At 35.3% G+C, this 19,744-nt stretch overlaps 2 protein-coding genes across 4 annotated transcripts in view; one reads left to right on the top strand and one right to left on the bottom strand.

Moving 5' to 3' along the window:
- Positions 1-4,634, top strand: part of LOC137939483 (serine/threonine-protein kinase 12-like) — a 31,154-nt gene extending 26,520 nt beyond the window's left edge. For both annotated transcript variants that reach the window (XM_068784759.1, XM_068784758.1), the window contains exons 10-12: positions 2,934-3,019; positions 3,498-3,616; positions 4,352-4,634. In XM_068784759.1, coding sequence (XP_068640860.1) covers positions 2,934-3,019; positions 3,498-3,616; positions 4,352-4,490 — 344 coding nt within the window. In that variant the 3' untranslated portion in view covers positions 4,491-4,634. The remainder of the gene's footprint in view (positions 1-2,933; positions 3,020-3,497; positions 3,617-4,351) is intronic.
- Positions 4,635-8,416: 3,782 nt separating this feature from the next.
- LOC137938875 (signal peptide peptidase-like 1) lies at positions 8,417-12,418 on the bottom strand. 2 transcript variants are annotated; one of them, XM_068783964.1, is made up of 5 exons: positions 12,241-12,418; positions 11,737-11,799; positions 10,811-11,607; positions 10,123-10,323; positions 8,417-9,100 (listed from the first exon to the last, which is right to left on the bottom strand). In XM_068783964.1, exons 3-5 carry the CDS (start codon positions 11,603-11,605, stop codon positions 8,813-8,815), a joined length of 1,284 nt encoding a protein of 427 aa, XP_068640065.1. In that variant the 5' UTR covers positions 11,606-11,607; positions 11,737-11,799; positions 12,241-12,418; the 3' UTR covers positions 8,417-8,812. The 2 variants fall into 2 exon arrangements, with proteins under 2 accessions (XP_068640065.1, XP_068640066.1); XM_068783965.1 differs by having other exon boundaries at positions 12,267-12,418.
- Positions 12,419-19,744: the final 7,326 nt, after the last annotated feature.

Raw genomic sequence — 19,744 nt, 5'->3', positions numbered from 1 at the left:
ACATCAGATTTCTCCTGTATGAGATAAATCCAAGTATATCGACTAAAGCCATCAATCAAAGAAACAGAATATTTATAACCAAAGGTACTAGTATTGGGCATGGACACCACACATCTGAGTGAACATATCAAACACTCGACTACTCTTGGACTAACTTGAAGGAAATGGTGTCCAATGATGCTTGCTCAATTGACATGACTCACGCTGAAATGAAATACTGAAAGGAAATTCTGGAAACAATTGAATCAGTTTGGTTGGAGAAGGATGACCTAACCTTCGTTGCCACTGTAGAGGTAAATCTGTAGTATGCAATGCTTGTAATGAATTATACTGAAGCTCACTCTCCATATAATATAATCAACCCTTCTCATGCGCGTAACCAATCGTCTTCCTTGTTGTGAAATCTTAAAATACGCAGAGAGATGGATAAAAAGTAAGAGAACAATTCATAAACCTGGTAAGTTGACTAGCAGACAACAAGTTTATAGGAAATTTACGAACAAAGAGAACTGACTGTGGATACAAGAAGGAAGATGGAACTAAAGTACCAACGCCCTGAACTGTAGATAATGATCCATCTGCTATAGTAACATGTTTAATGGAAGAAGACCGTCTTAAATTTGTAAACAAAGAAGACATACTTTACATGTGTATGCTGGCCCCTGAGTCTAGGTGAGAGTAGAAGTCTGAGCTATGGATGCTGATGTAGATAGCGGTCAAATGAGCCATACGTTGAACAAGCTGCTGCATCTCATCAGGTGCCCCAATTACAATACTTCCTTGCACTGCAGTAGGATTTTCAGCACATTTATGAGTGATAGAATTTGCCCATGCTGCTTCCCAAATTTAGCCCAGCGTTTATCTGAGAAGTGGTTGGTGCGACCACAATGACTGCATTTTCTTTATATTTTATCATCAACCCTACCTCGGCCTTTTTCAGTACAATCTCTTCCTCTAACTCTTTCATTAGTACCTTTTCCTCTTGAAGACTCTGAATAGTTAATTGTATTAAAAATAGAGCCATCTGAGGATTTAGCACCTTTTCCTCCCTTGGAGATCCTAGCATTTTCAGCTCGTATAATCCGATTATATGCAGTGGAAAGTGAAGGTACACCATCTGAAGCAAGCACTTGTGCCCTCAATACATTGAATTCAGCTCCAAAGCCATAAAAAAATCTCGCTACAAGTTGCTAACCTTGTTGTTTTCTTAGTTCCCATTCATCGATACTAAAAGGATGATACTCATATATCTCTTGCCATACCCCCAGAAACTTGCTATAGTACTCTATAACCGGTCTATCACCTCTTCTGACACTGAATTTTTTTGCATACAGCTCATAGACACAAGACATATTGCTCTCATGTGCATACAGTGACTCAAGAGATCCATATCTCCTTGGAATTCTCACAGTTCATAATCTGATTCCTTAATTTGGAATCAATACTATTCATCAGCCAAGTCTTCAGCTTCTTTTTGGTTTTGAGAAATACATGCACATATTTAGACCAACTGAGATAATTCTGCCCATATAACCTCTCAGTGGTAATCAGAATTGATTCCTTTCCCTCAATATTCATCTATTCCCTTAAGGGAGTATACACTTCACATAATCTGCCCCAAGTACTTCAGAAATTACACAATCCAGTAACCAACTCTCTAGAAACAATTTTGGTGCACACGACAAGTGGGCCCTATATCGTACAGATTAGGGTTAGGGCAAATCACAATATGAGCCAGCCAATAAACACTCCACAAAGCAATTCCAATCAATTTCTAAAATCAAACCAGAAATTAACAATTTAGTGCTGATGTCAGCATTCAAAATAGTGATGCAGTCAAAACACAGATGGATCCAATCCAAGACAAAAAACCATTTCTAGGGCAGTAATAAAGCATAAAAACTGCTCAATAGGCAGTAGAGGCCATCAACCTACAAGGTTATGGCAGAAATAGGAGAAAAAATCAGGTTTTTGTCACCAAGAAACTCAAACCTCCTGAAATCTCCCCCTTTAAGGAAGAAGAATGGAGATTAAGGCTCCCAATCAGGATTAGTGCTTTGATAACATGTGAGATTGTAAATCTATTGAAGAGAGAAGGAGATTGAAAAGAGAGAATGAGAGGAGAGATAACCAGACAGAAAAGATGCCAAAAACAATCTGATTAGGGGTTTAGCGCGACCCCTAATCCTCTTTATTAAGTGAGATGGGTTCAAATTACATAAATACCCCTCTTCACTTAAATAATTTAAACACCTTATATCTCCTCCAATATATACTCAAAATACATGAAAATTAAATCATAGATACAATACAACATGCTGAATGACTAAAATATAAGAGTTTCAGCAGTGTAAAATGACCTAAATACCCTTCTGCTCATTTCTTAACAACTTGCCTAAGGAACTCTACTTGCCTAATTAAACTAGTTTAACTTTTTTAGAAACTAATAATCTCAAATAAGAATCTCCTACTCACTTAACAAAAATAGGAAACACCTAAAAAAAACACTATTACAAGATAAGGAGTTGCAATACAGAGAAGCTACATGAAGTAGGAAACTCTTAAAGTGAAAAGAATAGAAACTCAGCTGTAGAAAGAAATTTCATGGAAAAGACATTAAAATAAATTAATAAAAGACAACTTTTATAATCTAGGAAAGTACTAAATTAAAAGAAACCAAATTAGGAAACTAAGGATTATAACAAGTATTATGCTTTCTGTGCCAGTTACTTTTCTGCTATTCTAGCAAGTCTTCTGAGTAGTAGTGCATTAGTTTGACTCTTTTCAATCTGATCTTCTTCTTTCTGTGCTGGATCAATATGCTCTTCTCTTAAATCACCATCAAATGCTGGATCACTGACTCTCAATCTGTTTTGACATTTTGCTTGAATTGAAATTGTTTGAATTATTTGTGATGGGGTTCTGTATGGCAGATCGTTACATGGCTCCAGAGGTTTATCGTCGTGAATCATATGGGAAGAGTGTTGATGTCTTCTCATTTGCATTAATTATGCATGAGGTATGTAGCACTAAATCATGAGTTATAGATTAGGCGGAGCAAAAGTATGACCTCTGCAATAGTACTGTTAACCTCTGACAAATATGTCATATCTCTAGTGACTCTGTCACACCTAATCCCTTCTTTATCTGTGTTCAGGACCATATGACGCTGTCATACCTATTCCTTCTTTATCCTTCACTCTGTGTACAGGACCATATCCCATTTCCCTTGCATGATTAAGATACAGGCCCATGTGTAGCCTGAAACCCTTGCCTGTGAACTACTGAATAATATGTTAGTAGTTCAATGTGCCATGTTACCTCTTTCATTTTAAATACCTTAGATGTCATTCATCAAATGGACAACTAGTTAATCTACTATAGAAGATTCAGTGCGTGGCTTCAATCCATGTCTCTAGGTGATTGGTTTCAAACTTTACGTAATGAACTACTGGGTTTTGTTACTTGAAGTGTTTGTGTTTTTTTGGCTTTTGTAGATGTTTCAAGGAGGGCCATCTAATAGGACAGAAAATGCAGAAACTATAGCAGATAGGAGGGCTTATGAAGATTCACGTCCATCCCTTTCATCGTTTGTCTACCCTGAACCAATCAAGTCGTAAGTACTTACTTTAGTTATTCTACCCCATATCTGTTCATCTATATCATTTTGAAAATGCTTGAAAAGTGGAAGAACAAAAGTTGTTCTGGATCATGTGGTAAATGATAGTTTGCATTTAGGTGAGCAGGGAAATGGTGATGCACTGTCTCATTGGGTTGAGTTAGGTCTTAACTGAGTTAGTATAAACCATGGAAGCATGATAAGTGCTCCTGCTGGTGAGAGCAGTGGAGCACATATGCATAGACAACCGAGATATAGATACAAGGTATGGTAGAAAGCTAAGAGTGTGCAAATGAGACGATTTTCTTAATCCAGGTGTAGTTCCACTAACATGTGTAGATTTATGTTGATTTTCATGTAACACCAAGGACCATGTGAATTCCAGGAAAGTAGGAACCATTTATTTTCTTTGAAGTTTTATTTATTTTGCCTATTCCTAGATAAGCTTGTCAGCCCAAGTGCATCAGAGTCAATGCTCTGTAAGCACATATGACCTAAACTAACAGGACTCTGTGTGAATGAGAAAGCATCTCTTTCCCACTTGCAATGGTGTTTATGGTAATTTATATGACATGGACTCTTATCTAAAATTTTCTATTACTGTCTCCATTTCCAATTTACCCTTATTAGTGCAGCAGAATTTGGACATCCATTTAGAAGACTTTAGTTGCATCTAAGCAAGTACAAAATGATCACATTTTGCCAATGAAACTCTGCATATATGTTCCTCAGGCTTCTTAGAGAATGCTGGCACAAGAATCCAGAGTTTCGGCCATTGTTTGAAGAAATCATACCAAAGCTGGAGAATATCCAAGAGGATCTACTGCAGAATAAAGCTGTGGCAGCATGCTGTGGCTGTATAATCTTATAACAATCAGCTAGTGGGTGTATTTTCTTTTTTCCCCCACTATATATAGTGTTATTTTTCCTTTCCTAGTATCCTTATATTTTGTTCAGATGTAATTTTAATTGTCAAAAGAATGCATCTTGAGTTTTATATATCAACTTTAGCCAAGATCATCTTACAAAAATCTTCCTGAGGGTGTGTTTGATTTTATTTATTTTTCATTGAAGGGCTACTACCTTTTGGTTTTCCACCATCTTGTTCAAATGTTTTTTTCTATTTGATGACAAGCAACACCCTTTTGAATTTAATATACTGGATGCATTTTAAAGCTTTTCAAAATCTGGATGGACATATCATATGCTAATCCATAATGCTTGGACAAGGAAAAAGAAAGTGAGCAGAAATGAATCAGGAAAAACTTCAAATACGGCTTTCAAGACTTCTCATTGATAAGGCTTCTCATTGATAGTCATGCGAGGTCCATCCTATAGCTTAATGAATTCCTTTATTTTCTAAAACAAAAGGATGACAAGCCATAGGGTTGAGGGCACTTGCATTTGTAACAATATTAAGTTAATTTATATTGTCATGGTCCTATGGTTTTGTTGGGTCTAGCTTGGGGTGTGAGCATTGACTTGGAACAACTTAATATGAGATAGGTTTAAAGAAATAGCTATGAGTTTTTCATTAGTTCTTGGGTTTTTGGCATATTAATTAAGTACCTAACATGTGGTACCATAGTACATACCACTTGTTTTATTTGAATCTCAAAAGAGGTGACTTATGAAAAAGCTACATGATTCCAGTGGAAGATGCTACAATAAAAGTGAAATTGTCAAAGAGTTGATTCAAATTATCTTTTAAGATCCAACATCATCTTGCTTGGTTTCTTACCAATAGTTAGGTAAGGTCCATCCCCTAGCTCTATGGATTCCTTTTTTTTTTTTTTTTTATCTGGGATGTGATGATGATTGACCCTAGAGTTGAAGGTGACTACATTCATAACATTATTGAGTTAATATATATGGTAATATCCTCTGGAGTCCAATTAGATACATGGGTGTTAAGTTAGGTCAGACAAGAATGAGATAAGTTTAATGACCTATTTGTTTGACTAGATTTAGAGATTTTAGTGTTTTAACAAGGTTGCTAGTTGTTGAATTAGAGCAAACACTATATATCTCATATTTAAACCCTGAAGGGGCAATGTATGAAGAGGACTACCTTGTACTAGACACTAAACTATTTCAAAAAATGTGAAAAAGGGCTATGTGGTCTAGTTATATAGTGGGTGGGCATTAAGGATATAAAAAAAAAAAATATTTGGTGGATTGTAATGTGTTTTGTAGGCTACTTAGTCCCATATGGTTTGTTCAATGAGTTGTTTGGTAGATAATTATTCATGACTTGGTCATGTGCAATATTCTATTGTTGTTAATTGTATTCCATTTGAGGATTATCCTTTGATATTTTTTTGTATTCATTGGTTGTGATATGGCCTTGTCCCCTATTTTTTCTTTATATTTTTCTTTTTCATTAAAATAATTTTGGACTACAACCAGTAAACTACCAACCCTTGGGCTTGTTTGGAACCCGCAAAAAAGAAAAGAAAGGAAAAAAAAGAAAAGAAAAGAGGAATGAAAGCTATTTTTTGTTGTTTGGCAGTAGCGAATCATTGAGAGAAAAGAAAATAAGAGAAAAAGTCTCTCTTAGTTAACAAATTTTCTCTAAAAAAATGATGGAATTTGGAGAGAAAAAAAAAGGAAATAGAAACTTGAGAGAAATTTTAATCATCAAAATCTTAAAATATTAGTAATTTTCTTTTCTTTTCCATTTTTTGCATGTCCCCAAACAAGAGAAACTATATTTCTCTTTTATTTTTTCTCTCATTTTCCATGAGCATCCAAATAAGAGAAAAGAAAAGATGTTTATTTTCTCTTGTTTGGATGCCATGGAAAATGAGAGAGAAAATGGAAAAAAATTTAATTTTTCTTAAATTTTTTCTCAAGTTTTTATTTATTTTATTTTCTCCCCAAATTCCATCATTCTGTGAGAGAAAATTTATTAACTAAGAGAGAAAGTGATTTTCTCTCTTATTTTCTTTTCTCTCAATGATTCATTGTGGCCAAACAAGAGAAAATAACTGTCTCCCCTATTTTCTTTTGTTTTCTTTTATGTGCGTTCCAAGCAGGCCTTTTAGGGTTTGCAATATTTTTTTAAAGTATAAGAAGTCATACATTCAATTATAACTAAGTTAGGTCCTACAGCGATTAATCCAGAGATGAGGGGTATAGGTTTATCAAATTTATTGCATTTTGTTTTTTCAAAGGGAAACAAAAGAACTCCAGACACAAGCAATGAAGAATTTGGAATTAAAATTAAGCAAACCACAAGTGCAGAAGGATTTATAGTGGTTCACAACTCAACTCAGGTTTTTGCATCCACTATTAAGATGTTTACACCTTAGAGTTAAATCCACTATGAATCACCTAAGTGGAATCTACAACAAAGACTTTAACAAGTCCAAATTACAACAATTGCTCACTTTTGGGACTTACAACAACAACTAGGAACACTAGCCTAGACTTACCAAAGGGATTTTTAGTTTCCAATAAGTTCATATAAGCCAACTGGTTGGATTTACAATTCAAGGATCACATGCTTTACAAATATAACATAATCTGTCTCTAATTAGATTGATATACCCAAACCTAGGCGAGTCTACCAAGATGGTAGCAACTAAAATTAATCTCAAAAATGATATCAAAATCAGAGGAGTCTAAAGCTTCTGATAACTGCTTTAAGACTTTTTGACAATATGAGCCTAAGAGCTCAGGGCAATGACTAAACCTGAACAAATTCAATCGATTTCAAAGAATAAGAGCACAAGTTCCACTAGAAAACTAACTACAAACACTTGATTTTGAAATCTCAAGAATAAACGGACTTAGCTATATTTGGAAACTTGAGGTGAAATTGTTTCACAAATATGAGGGCACAAAAAATGTTGAGCCAAACTTGAGTGGACTTGAATACACTATAGCTTCCATTGGTACTCAAATTTTGGCACAAGATTACTTAAATTGATACATTTCCAGGAAAAAAAATGACCTTTTGTCCTCTACCTGCAAACAATTCAAACATTGCTCAATACGGTAGCTCACGTACAAGTTTTGATGATATATAGAGGTTGAAATAGATTAAGGGTCTCTTTGGAACCCCATGAAAAAAAAAATAAAAGAAAAAAAAATGAAAATTTGATCATTATTATTCCAAAAAATAATTAGTGAAAAAGAGAATTTGATCATTATCTCATTTTTACTAACTATTTTTAGGAATAATAATGATCAAATTATTATTTTTTTTCTATTTTTTTCTAGGAGTTCCAAATAGACCTTAAGGGGGAGGAGGAATCCATGCCTCTACCTCCCTTTTTCGTTTGAGAACATGTTGTTCTCCTCTCTTTCCATTTGATGAGCAAAGATATGAGAGGAGGGAAGGTGCTCCCCTATGGCTGTGTTTGAAATATAGCCCATATAAAATGAGAGAGAAAACGAAAGAGAAATATAGTTTTTCTTATTTGGATATACGTGGAAAAAGAAAGAGAAAAGAAAATTAGTTAATTTTAAAATTTTGATGATTAAAAATTTCTCTCGAGTTTCTGTTTCTTTTCTTTTCTCTCCAAATTTTATAATTTTATGCGAGAAAATTTATTAACTAAGTTTCTCTCATATTTTATTTTCTCTCAATAATTCTTGCTACCAAATAACAAAAAATACCTTTCTCTCCCCTTTTCTTTTATTTTTTTGTGGGTTCCAAACAAGCCCTGTAAGATGGGGGTGGGGGTAATGTTATCTTTTCACACTTCTCCATTAACAACATATGCAAAATGGCCATCATTTTAGACAAGAACAGTGTAATGAATGTATTGACAACTTTGATATCCCAGAGTAAATCATCATAAATGCCTCTTTTTCAAGAGAGTTTCTTTATTACTTTCTTCTGGAAGTAGTTCTTCTACGACGAATAATTTTGTGAGAATTGCCAGGCACAATCTTCTACTGTTGTTGATTACGTTTCAGTTGATGGAGATCCTTCTGGGTCTTTTGTGAGACAATTTTGTTCTCTTCGTTTCTCCTGTAATAAGATTTCTACCTTCAAAAGAAAAAAGAACTAGACCCAACAATGCAATGGCTGCACACATGAGAAACTATATAACTGTAACTATCATTTATTTTTTTTATTACATCTTTGACGATGCTGAAGTTTGGACTCTTCGTTTTCAAGGCCTCATGCTAGGGGAGGATTTACATATAGATAGAGGTTATGCATGCAGGCTTCCAGTTTTAAACCTCCATCTCGGAAGGACCAACGTCGTGAGTCCTCCTCTCGGAAGGACCAATGTCGCGAGTCCCCATCTCAAGGGAACCCGTCTCTGGAGACTCCATCACAAAAGGCTCCATCTCGGGAGGACTCATCTCGCGAGATGTCCCTCCACGAGACCTCGCGCGACGCCGCAGCTCAAGAAGCCTCTCAAGCTTCTCACTGATACTTGGACGAGGTCCATTCCACAGCTCCATGAATTCTTTTCTTGTCCAGGACACGATGACAACAGGTCCTAGAGTTGAGGGCACCTGCATTCATAATTCAGTTTACTCAATGAGAAATAGGTACTATACTTTCCTACTGTCTCCCACATAACTTGCAAGAACTAACTACATCCATATACCATTGACTACAAACAAATAAAAATTCATGGATTTCAATCGATCACATCTTTGCAGGACGGTTCATCAAGAAAAAACGACCTCTCTAACTTCGTTTTTTCGTTCCAAGATAAATAATGCAGTGACAGATATTTTAAGCCTGGTTACAGATGGATGACTCTAGACAGGTTTAGTCTACATGTAGAGACTGAAATTCTTGAGTAACCCACAAAACTGAGCTAATATGAACCCTTCTTTACAAACTTCTAAACTAACATATGCAAAAAAGTTGTGATTTAGACAAAAAGAGAATTCTGCATGCAGGACTGACTTAGAGATCCCATTTACCAAAAGCCCACAACATTGGCAGACAATGCCTTTTTTCAGGAGAATGTCGTTCGGTGATACCTTTTGGTTTTATTTCTTCTCTTTCTTTTTCGTTACTTGCTCATACTCAGATATTTTGCTCACCACATTTTAGGATAACTATGCCTGTGATGGATTCATATACCAAGAACTAAAACTCTGCATACATGCTCTTATTCACCAAAAAACATGTCAAAATAAGTTATTAGTAGTGCCTTGATTACCTCGTGCTGACTAACATGGATAAGGTAACCCATTGTGTTCCCATTTTAGTCATAATATAAAACCCTCATGCCTAGATACTAATACAGGTACAGCATACTAGTATGCAGGTGATGTGCAATGACAGAACTATTACATGAGTTCAAGTTCAATAGTGGATTTCATGAAAGACAAATTTGCATAAGAACAGGATGAGTTAGACTACCCAACTTAAAAGGAAAATCTTCAAAAAGGAAAGTATTAAAGTTCATCAAGCTCATAAACAGCATTTTTCAAATAAACTTTAACAACATGCGTCGTAAGCAAACATATATGGTGAAGGAAGATAAATTTTAGAATCTCTTATGTGGTTCAAAGCATACCAAGAAAAGAAGAGCAGGTTGAGGATCCCGGGTCAATACCCCAACTGCAAAAGCAGCAACTAGTCCCACCGCATATCCAGTGACTGCAAACCATATATACTTGCACCTTTTTTTGGCAGACAAGTCTGTTGAAATTGCCAATTCCTGACTCTTTCGATGATCATAATAAAGCACAAAAGCAAGAAGCATGCCAGGCATGGCCTGCAAATCCAACAACAAAATTACAACAAAAAGAGATGAGAATTATTTGCCTTGCCTAGCCAAATATTTTGGGAAAGGGCCACAGGAAGAAATAGGAAACAATGCCGGGTGGCAGCATTGACGATGACATTGTTGGAATAGAGTGCATACTGAAAACATCATCTAGACATGTCACAGTTGCATTGCAGTTAACACTTAATAATTATTTCTTTCGCTGTCGAGAAAAACAGCATCTGTTTGTTCATAGTCATCAAAATTCGCAAGTAGTAAAGACCCATGCGTCTATACAATATTTACTAAGTCAACCTGATCATCAACCGAATTCAATTTCATGTTTCTATTTAATATTTAACTATTTAGTAGCCTGACAAAAAAATCACAAACAAATCAACACAAGTATGAGATATCCAATGCATTCATCATCTATCATTAAAGGCAAGAAAAATGAGTAATACATTTTACCAATTGAATATAGTTGACTTCGTACCATATCACCGAGTCCCAGCATCATGTATTCTGCACCGCTTTTTGAAGCGAATCCGCCAAATAAGTTTCTTGGAAACATAAGTTTGACTGGCAAATCCAGCTGCTTTGTAATCATCTGCTGTCCTGGGAGGCTCAAACTGGTAGCAACTGTGTGAACAGGATTTGAAGCTTGCTGTGTGGCAACTGAAACCATAACGTTTGCCCCAAAAATGTTCTCCGAATAGTAGACCCAAAAAATATCATAAAAAAACAGACACACCAGCAACAGCGTACAGATCTTAATATTTGGTAGCCTCACGTGACACACAAAGGATACACAAATGGCGATACCCAATAAGTTATTCAATATCCAATGACCCGACACAAGCCATGCCAAAACCGTTGCCGCACTAAATAAAACCAGCATTCCATGAATCCGGGTGAAAGATTTAGAACAACAACGCGACACAATAGGATCAGCCAATCCGAATTGGGACTTCAAGCAGGTGATGTACGGGGAGAGGCAGAAATAAAAAGAGTATGCAGCAGAAACAGTAATGATGGCTGTAACTAGTACTGAGAAGGACGAGAACAGATAGAACATGATCAAAAGGGAGCAAGAACTAATAATAGGGATCAACAGGGCATGAGAGCGGTCAATAGTGAGTATTGCTACCGATAATTCCAGGCTTTGTTCCTTCTCTTTTGCATAGTTAAGTGACCTGATGGCCGAAAAACAGGTCACCAAGATGGCCGTGACCATGAGAGCCAAGGAAACAGGTTCAAGCAAGAACAGGAGATTCCGTGCGGGCTCCATTACTGAAAAAAAAATCTTTTATTGATCTCCGTTTTAAGTAAGTGTTCTATAAATTTGGCCCTATTGCATAAATAACAAAAAAAAGAACTCAACATGCAAAACACGAAGAGGACTAGAAACGCTAAGTTCACCGTTTCAGTCGCTGATCTTGGAGTGTGAGAAGACCAAGCTATAAGGGAGATAAGAACAACAGCCTGAAGAGAAAATGAAACTCAGTTCAGTTTTGCATTATTCTTCACCAATGACCAAATAAACTAGAGAAAGCGCATACACTAGCATTTAGAAATTTCATAATCCACAGCGAGAGAGAACAGTGGAAACTTCATATTAACAAAATTTTATACTAACAACATGTAAGAGAGACGAGAGAGCACATAAACTACAGTTTAGAAATTCAAAAGAGAGAGAACATTAAGAAATTTCATACTAACAACATGTAAGAAAAACAGTGTAATTCTTCCTTAAAAAAACTCAACCATTCCTTAACAGTCTACTGATTCCAAATCACACCAACAAACTTGAAATAGCAAGAATGAGCTGAAAATAAGTAAAGAAAAACCCAGAACCAGAGAGCGAACAAGAGCGCTCCTTCATCAAAACTGCTCGAGAACAGACGGTATGGAGGGCGTACTCACCTTTTGAACTAGGGAAAGACGGGTACCTCGATCTATCCGCCATGGATCGATTGAAAGATGTTCGAAATCGGGGAGAAAAGACAGAGATCCTTGAGCGTTTCTAAGAGAAATGTAAGGCTCGGATAAAACTGTTTTGGACTCAAACGAAGGAGACTTTTCTCTCTCTTCCTCTACCGGAAAAACCTCACAAAAGAGGACGGCGTGTTGTTATTGCAGAGGGCTGCTACATGGCCTGTTTACTGCACCAGGAATTTCCTGAACTGCCCCTCTTTCCATTACTGTCTGTCTAGTCTTTCCACTTTCAACTGCAGGATTGGATATCACATAAGAAAAACTCCCGTCTCCCCAAGTGATTCTGTATTGATTGTTTCAACTTTCAATGGAAATGGAGATTGAAGAAGAAAAATGATTTCATTTAAACTACTAAAATTTGTATTTGATAATAAATTTTTCCTGTCTATGATAAGAAAAAAATTAACTAACATGGTGGTTGTGATATTACTTTGTCATTTCTTCTTCTCTTTTCACTTTCTCTTTTCCTCCTCTCCTAATTTCAAAACCAAATACATAGAGGTAGTTGAAAAACTATTTTTCTTTTGGGAAATTTTATATTGAAAATTTTTCATTAAAAAAATAAATCCCTTTTACTGGTTTTCTTGTGTTTATGTTAGCTTGGTGTATTTTCCTCATTGTTTCTTATTGTAGCAATAAGAAATTAATTTTTTATTCTTTTAGCAGTTTGCTACTGACGTTTGGTTTATTTTTCCATTGTTTCCTGTTGAAGAAATAGCAAATTTATTTCCTTTCTATTTAAAATTTTTGTGAGACAACCAAATTTTTGTGAGACAATCATAATACAAACAAAGCTATTATCTAGATCAACTTCAAGGGCTTTCTTGATGTCCAACCTTGTCAAGCCAAGTCAGATAGTTCCATATAGGCCCGAGCTTTTATAAACAATGATTTGATGTTGTGAGTCTTAACATCTAACACCTGAAAATGAACCCTATTGATCAAGGAAATAGTGAAATATGGCACAACCTTCATTTACACCTTTCTACATTTTTGATACCTTTGAACACAATTTGACAACTTCATGAAAATCATTTAGTTTTAAACTATAAGCAGCACGGTGGCGCTAACAAGAGACTCTTAAAAACTTTACTTGCTTTTGAACCTCGTATCTTGTCCACCTTGTCTCCATGTCCTACTAATCGATTTGTTTCAATTGCTAATGACTTTCATACCAAGGTTCAAAGAATTGGTTCGTCATCATCATCCCCATCCTTGTCGATGTTTTATGTTTTGTTTGTTCCAAAATTTTTCTTAAGTCTTATGTCTATTAGTCAAATCACGAAAAGATAATTATTTTATCACCTTTTATGCTTCTTGTATTTTTTAGGACAACCAGAATAGGTAGGTAATTAGTAGAGGTCATGAAAAGGAGGACTTAACCTTCTGGATCATGATATCATTCCAGCCATGACCACTGCACCTCAACATATTATTCAACAAGTTGTTCAATGGCACAACCGGTTGGGACAACCCTCTTTGAGCAAGTTACATTATTTAGTTGCTTCCTCGAAGTTTGTTTCAAAGTTATCTTATGAACCTTGTGAGTTAGGCAAGCACCATAGGAGTAATTTATCTTCTTAGTCTAAGAAGGTTAGTGTTAATTTTTTTCTTTGGTATATTTAGATGTTCGGGGACTTGTTTTTGGTACTAGTAAAAATTAGTCAAAATATTTTATTTTCTTCGTGGATGATTGTACTCGAGTAATTTGGTTGTTTTAATGAAATATAGATTTGAAATTTTCTCTTTATTTGAGTCTTTTTTATTACATGCCAAAGAATATATACCATATCAATTTCAATCATTTTTTACTAACAAAGGGATCATCCATCAAACGTCATGCCTATATACGTCGGAACAAAATGGTGTTGCTGAAAGAAAAATTGACCTCTCTTAGAAGTTATTTGAGTCCTACTATTGTCCATGAATGTTCCATTGTTTTACTGGCCTTATGCTATTTTGACTGTTTGTTATCTTATTAATCATATGCCTTTTAGTGTCATTGGCTAGAAAACACCGTTTTCATCACTTCTACCTCAAACCTTTCAACTTCCTGCTATAGTAGTTGGTTGTGTGTATTTTGTTCATAATCTTTTATTTGACAGAAATAAACTTGATCCTAGGTATTTTAAATGTATTTTTTGGGATATTCCAAGCATAAAAAAGGTTAGGGGGCGCAATTATGTTTCTTAGTGTAACACATTTGTTTCTTTTGATGGCCAACCCTTTTACTCCAAAGACTTCTCCCCAACAGGTTTTGAAGTTTTTGCTAGTATGCCAAGACTAGTTGAACCATTGGATCAACTTATTCAACAACCAAATGATCACCCATTAGACCAGCCGGTACAAGCTCCTTCCGCTCAACTAACCAACCAATTATCTACCCCATCAACTGATTCTGAGGTTAGTAACTCACCTTCTCTCCTCCTATATTTGAGCCTCCCTTTGATACCCATCCTATAACTATTTGTAAAGAACTGTGTTCTTGTGCTCCTCAAAGAACTTCTATCTCTCATCCTATTTCTCATGTTATATCTACTCATCGAGTATCCTCTTGAGTGTTCATTTTTCCTTGCTTCATTGTCCTTTGTATATCTTCCCAAGGATCATATTGTGACTCTTGAAGACTCATGAATGAGAGCTGCTATGGAGGAAATGATTGCCTTACATTGTAATCATACATGAAATTTGATTTCATTTCCACTTGGAAAAAAGGTAATGCACTGCTATACACAATTTGGATGGTTCCGTTGCTGGATTGAAAGAAAGACCGGTTGCTAAAAGATTTATTTAGATATATGGCATTGATTATAAAGAGATATTTTCTTTGATTGCCAACTTAATCATGTAAGACTGTTAATTTCTCTTGTTGCCAATTCTAATTGACTTCTTCATAGACTAGGCATAAAAAAATATTTTACGAAATCTCCTTGAAGAAGTTTACATGCTTCAACCACCCGTTTTATGGTTGAGGGGGGAGAAGGTGTGTAACTTCGAAAGATGGGGGGGGTTTAAGTCAACCTATGTAATTAGTTCAAGTTCAAGTTCAACTTTAAAGTCAATGTTTTAATTCAATTTTAAATTCAAGTCAATGATTTAATTCAATTTCAACTTCAAGTTGGGTGATAGTATAGACGAGTTCAAGTGCACTGGAAAACGAAAAGGGAAAAGGGAGTGCGATGACGAAGAAGGGAGAAGAGAGTGCGAAGATGAAAAGCCAAGAAGGGAGAAGGGAGAAGCGAGTGCATAGACGAGAGGGAGAAGAGAGCGGGAGAAGAAAAAAATCGAGAGAAAGAGACGCGTCCCGACCGACGACTTCAAGTGGATGAGTCACAAAAATGGGTGGATTCCTGATTCTACCGTTTAAGCCTGGGGTAAATTCATCCTGATTACCTATATCATTCAGATGATGTTGGCACTAGTGCACTACTAACTTCTTTGAATGACCTAAATAATCTAGATAAACTTCATCTCCAAATTCATGTTGGAATAGGAAGATGCAGTTTTGGAGTTGGATGAAGTCAAGTTCCCATGACAGGAAGGTAAGCCCTGCAGGAATTGCAGCTTTCACGTAGGGATTCTTGTCTTCCTTAGCTTGCAAGGTGAAATTTGTGGGTGGGCAGCTCTTGCCTTTGGGATCGTCTACTGGTAAAAGCTGTAGCAGCAAAATTAAAAACCACCTTCCTGTCTATCCTAACTGGGAAGAGCACCGCATAGCAGCGAACGGGAACACTTGCTTCCTTCTGCGTCTGGTCTTTGTCTCTCTCCTTGGTCTAATCTGGTCAAATCCATCTCCTAATTTTATCACCATGAGTATTTATTTTATCTTCTTTTTATCCTCCTATAACCTTTTTACTTTGTCTACCTTTCTATTACCATCGCTTTTTTGGACTCTCATTTACCTTTTTAAACCGATCCTTTGTTAAACTTCTTGGATTGATTCATTTATTTTTTAACTATATCTGGGTGATTTTTTAGTCCATTGTGACTTTTTTACTAGTGCTCTTAAGTGGGTTTTGTTTTCATTGTCTTTTAAGTGATATTACCCTATTTAATGATTATTATAACTATTTTGTGTTCGAAATCCTTTGTTGTTTTCAATACATTTTATTTTATCATCTATATTTTTTATTTTTGATAGTTTGTATCTAGTTGAATACAAAGGACACATTGATGGAGGGCATAATTACTAAAGGGGGTTAGTATACTTTGAAAGTGAATTACCTACTGTAAGTGAAAGTGAATTACTTTTTTGTGTTAGTATGCGCAATAGAAAGTATAGTGAAAAATAATTTTTTGTGTTAGTTTATAGGGAAAAGTATAGTGGAAAGTACATAAGAAATATATTAATAAAATAACCTAATAGATTTAGCTTTTAAAAGATAGTTTTTATTTAACTTCTCGATTAATAAGTAAGATAGATTTTAAATTGTCTATATTAATAAATAAAAATTAAATTAATCTTATTTTATCAATTAAATATATAAAAATAAAATACTTTAAAAAATTACTTTTATATTGTCCAAATGCTTAATCCAATTAGTAATTTTTAATATCTAAATTCTAACTCTTAAAATATTAATTAAATATGATATTGAAAACATAAATTTATGTAAATAAAAAAGAGGGTATTTTATTATACAAAATTACTTTTATAGATTTAATTTTATAAGATAGTTTTATTTAACTAAACCAAAATATATTTTAACTTGCTTTAAATTAATAAATAATTAAAAATAAATTAAAGATTTTTATTTGATTAAATATAAAAATAAAATGATTAAACGAATCCTTCCTTTTATAATATCTAAATGTTAATCAAATTGTTACTTTTACAATATCTAAATTCTCACTTTTAAAATAGTCGTTAAATATAATATTAAAAATAAAAAATATATAAAATAAAAAAGGTATTTTATTATATAAAATTAATTTAAGATATTTAAATTTTATTTTATATATTTTTATTTGACTAAACTAAAATAAATTTTAACTTATTGTAAATTAATAAATAATTTAAAAATAAATTAAGAATATTTATGTAATTATATATATATAAATAAAATGATCAAATGAATCCTCATTTTTATAATATCCAATTTTTTAAAAAATTGGTACTTTTACAATATCTATATTCTCACTGTTTAAATAGTCATCAAATATAATATTAAAAATTAGAAATTTATATAAATAAAAATAGTATTTTATTATATAAAATTAAATTAATAGATATAAATTTTATTTTAGATAGTTTTATTTGACTCAACTAAAATAAAAATTTACTCTTTTTTAATTAATAATAATTTTAAAAATAATTTTAAATCGATTTAAATTAATAAATAATTTTTAAAAATATTATATTTTATTAGTTAATTAAATATTTAAAATTTAAACAAATACTTACTTTTATAATATCCAATTACTTAATCAAATTGTTACTTTTTTAATATATAAATTTTCACTCTTAGATTAGAAATCAAATATAATACTGAAGTCATGATTTCTATAAATAAAAAGATAGTATTTTATTAGTTAAAATTCATTTGACAGATTTAGTTTTTATTGTCAAAGTCCTAGGTAAGAGTACTTCCCAGGAGGTCACCCATCCAAGAATTACTCTCACCCAGGCTCGTTTAACTATGAAGTTCTGAGTCAGATACCTAGCCAATACAACCCAAAAAAACTAGTCGTTTAAGGTGCGGAAAGCCAAGTACCTAACTCAGACCACAAACTCTAACAAGAGTAGACGGAACGACTCTGACACCCACCCTGCCCATTCTGGAGCCGCTTCTCACGGGATACGAATGCGGGCCGTGGCGGGCCTAGCTCTAATACCATGACAAAACAAGATCAAGGGACTGACGGAACAGTCCAAACATCCACAAGAAAGAGCGTAGCTCTCTGGTTTCAAGGCGAAACGAAACACACGAAGAAATCCAAAATTCTGTCCGTTTGGGATTTTCCCCTTTCATTAAGTATCCTTTAGGTTTTCCTGTTACAAAATGGTTCATGGGCCCAAGACAATACCCCCTCATCCCATTAAGCCTAATCAAATAACCCTATATACATATCCCAAATTATACAACAATTATGAATATAAATTACATTTAATATACATTTTAACATATCGTAACATCCCCCCTCAAATTGATGATGGTGAGTCAACCAGCAACAATTTGCCAACCAAAAAATTATGTCGGGATTGAGACAATGCTTTGGTGAAGACATCGGCTACTTGAAGATCCGAAGAAATGTACGGTAGAGATATTACCCGGCGCTCCAAAGTATCGCGGATGGAGTGACAGTCAACCTCAATATGCTTGGTACGCTCATGAAAAACCGGATTGGCTGCAATCTGTATAGCACTTGTATTATCTGCATGAAGCGGTGTAGAGGAGGGCTGAGAGAACTGGAGCTCAGCAAGAAAACCACGGAGCCAAATAACTTCCAAACACGCAGTAGACATAGCACGATACTCGGCCTCGGTAGATGACTTGGACACTCGATCTTGTTTCTTACATTTCCAAGAAATCAGTGCATCGCCTAAAAACATACACCAGCCTGTAGTAGATCGACGAGTATCGGGGCACCCTGCCCAATCAGCATCACTGTAGGCAACCAGATGTAGCGTGGAGCCAGTAGGAAAGAATAAACCACGAGCAGCGGAGCCGCGCAGATAGCGGATGATGCGCTGAACGACCGCAAGATGAAGATGTCGAGGAGATGCCATAAACTGACTGACCTTATGAACAACATAGGAAATGTCCGGGCGAGTAGTAGTCAAGAAGATGAGACTCCCGATTAGTCGTACCTTCAGAAATGCCAGAATGGCCCCCCAAGCTTTCATAAATTGCAAAGCGGCCCCCAAACTTTCAGAAATTTCAAAGCGGCCCCCAAACGTGCATATATTGCAAAGCGGCCCCCAATCTTTCAGAAATTTCAAAGCGGCCCCCAAAGATTTTCAAATTGCAAAATGACCATATGCCAATTAATCACCCGAAACGAACGCGAGGGAGAAATTTTTTTTTTTACCTTCGTTCCCCCTTCCGGCGAGTTTCCGCCGAGAACCCCGTCCCGTTGTAGCTTCTCCGGCAACGAAACCATCGATGGAGCTTTTCCGACGACGGAACCGCAACGTTTCCGAGCTCGAAAAATACTTTCCGACAACCCCTTTCGTTTCCCCTTCCGGCGAGAGCCCTCTACGGTTCATTTCCCCTTCCGACGAGATCCCCCTTCCTGGCAACGGAACCCCCGTAACTCGTCCGGCAACGGAACCACCCGACAAGTATTTCCAACAACGCCCGAAATCAATGCCGAAAGCGAAGAAGAAAAAAAAAATTGGTCGGACAACGCAGGTTGTCGGACGATAAATACGTCGGGGTTACTCTTCAGAGCTCTGATACCATGACAAAGTCCTAGGTAAGAGTACTTC

This window comes from Aristolochia californica, unplaced genomic scaffold (genome assembly GCF_029961685.1).
Source record: "Aristolochia californica isolate CCGP_79_NKW_82.1479 unplaced genomic scaffold, dmAriCali1.0.hap1 SCAF_8, whole genome shotgun sequence".
Taxonomy (NCBI): domain Eukaryota; kingdom Viridiplantae; phylum Streptophyta; class Magnoliopsida; order Piperales; family Aristolochiaceae; genus Aristolochia; species Aristolochia californica.
This window is presented reverse-complemented; position numbering and strand designations above follow the sequence as displayed.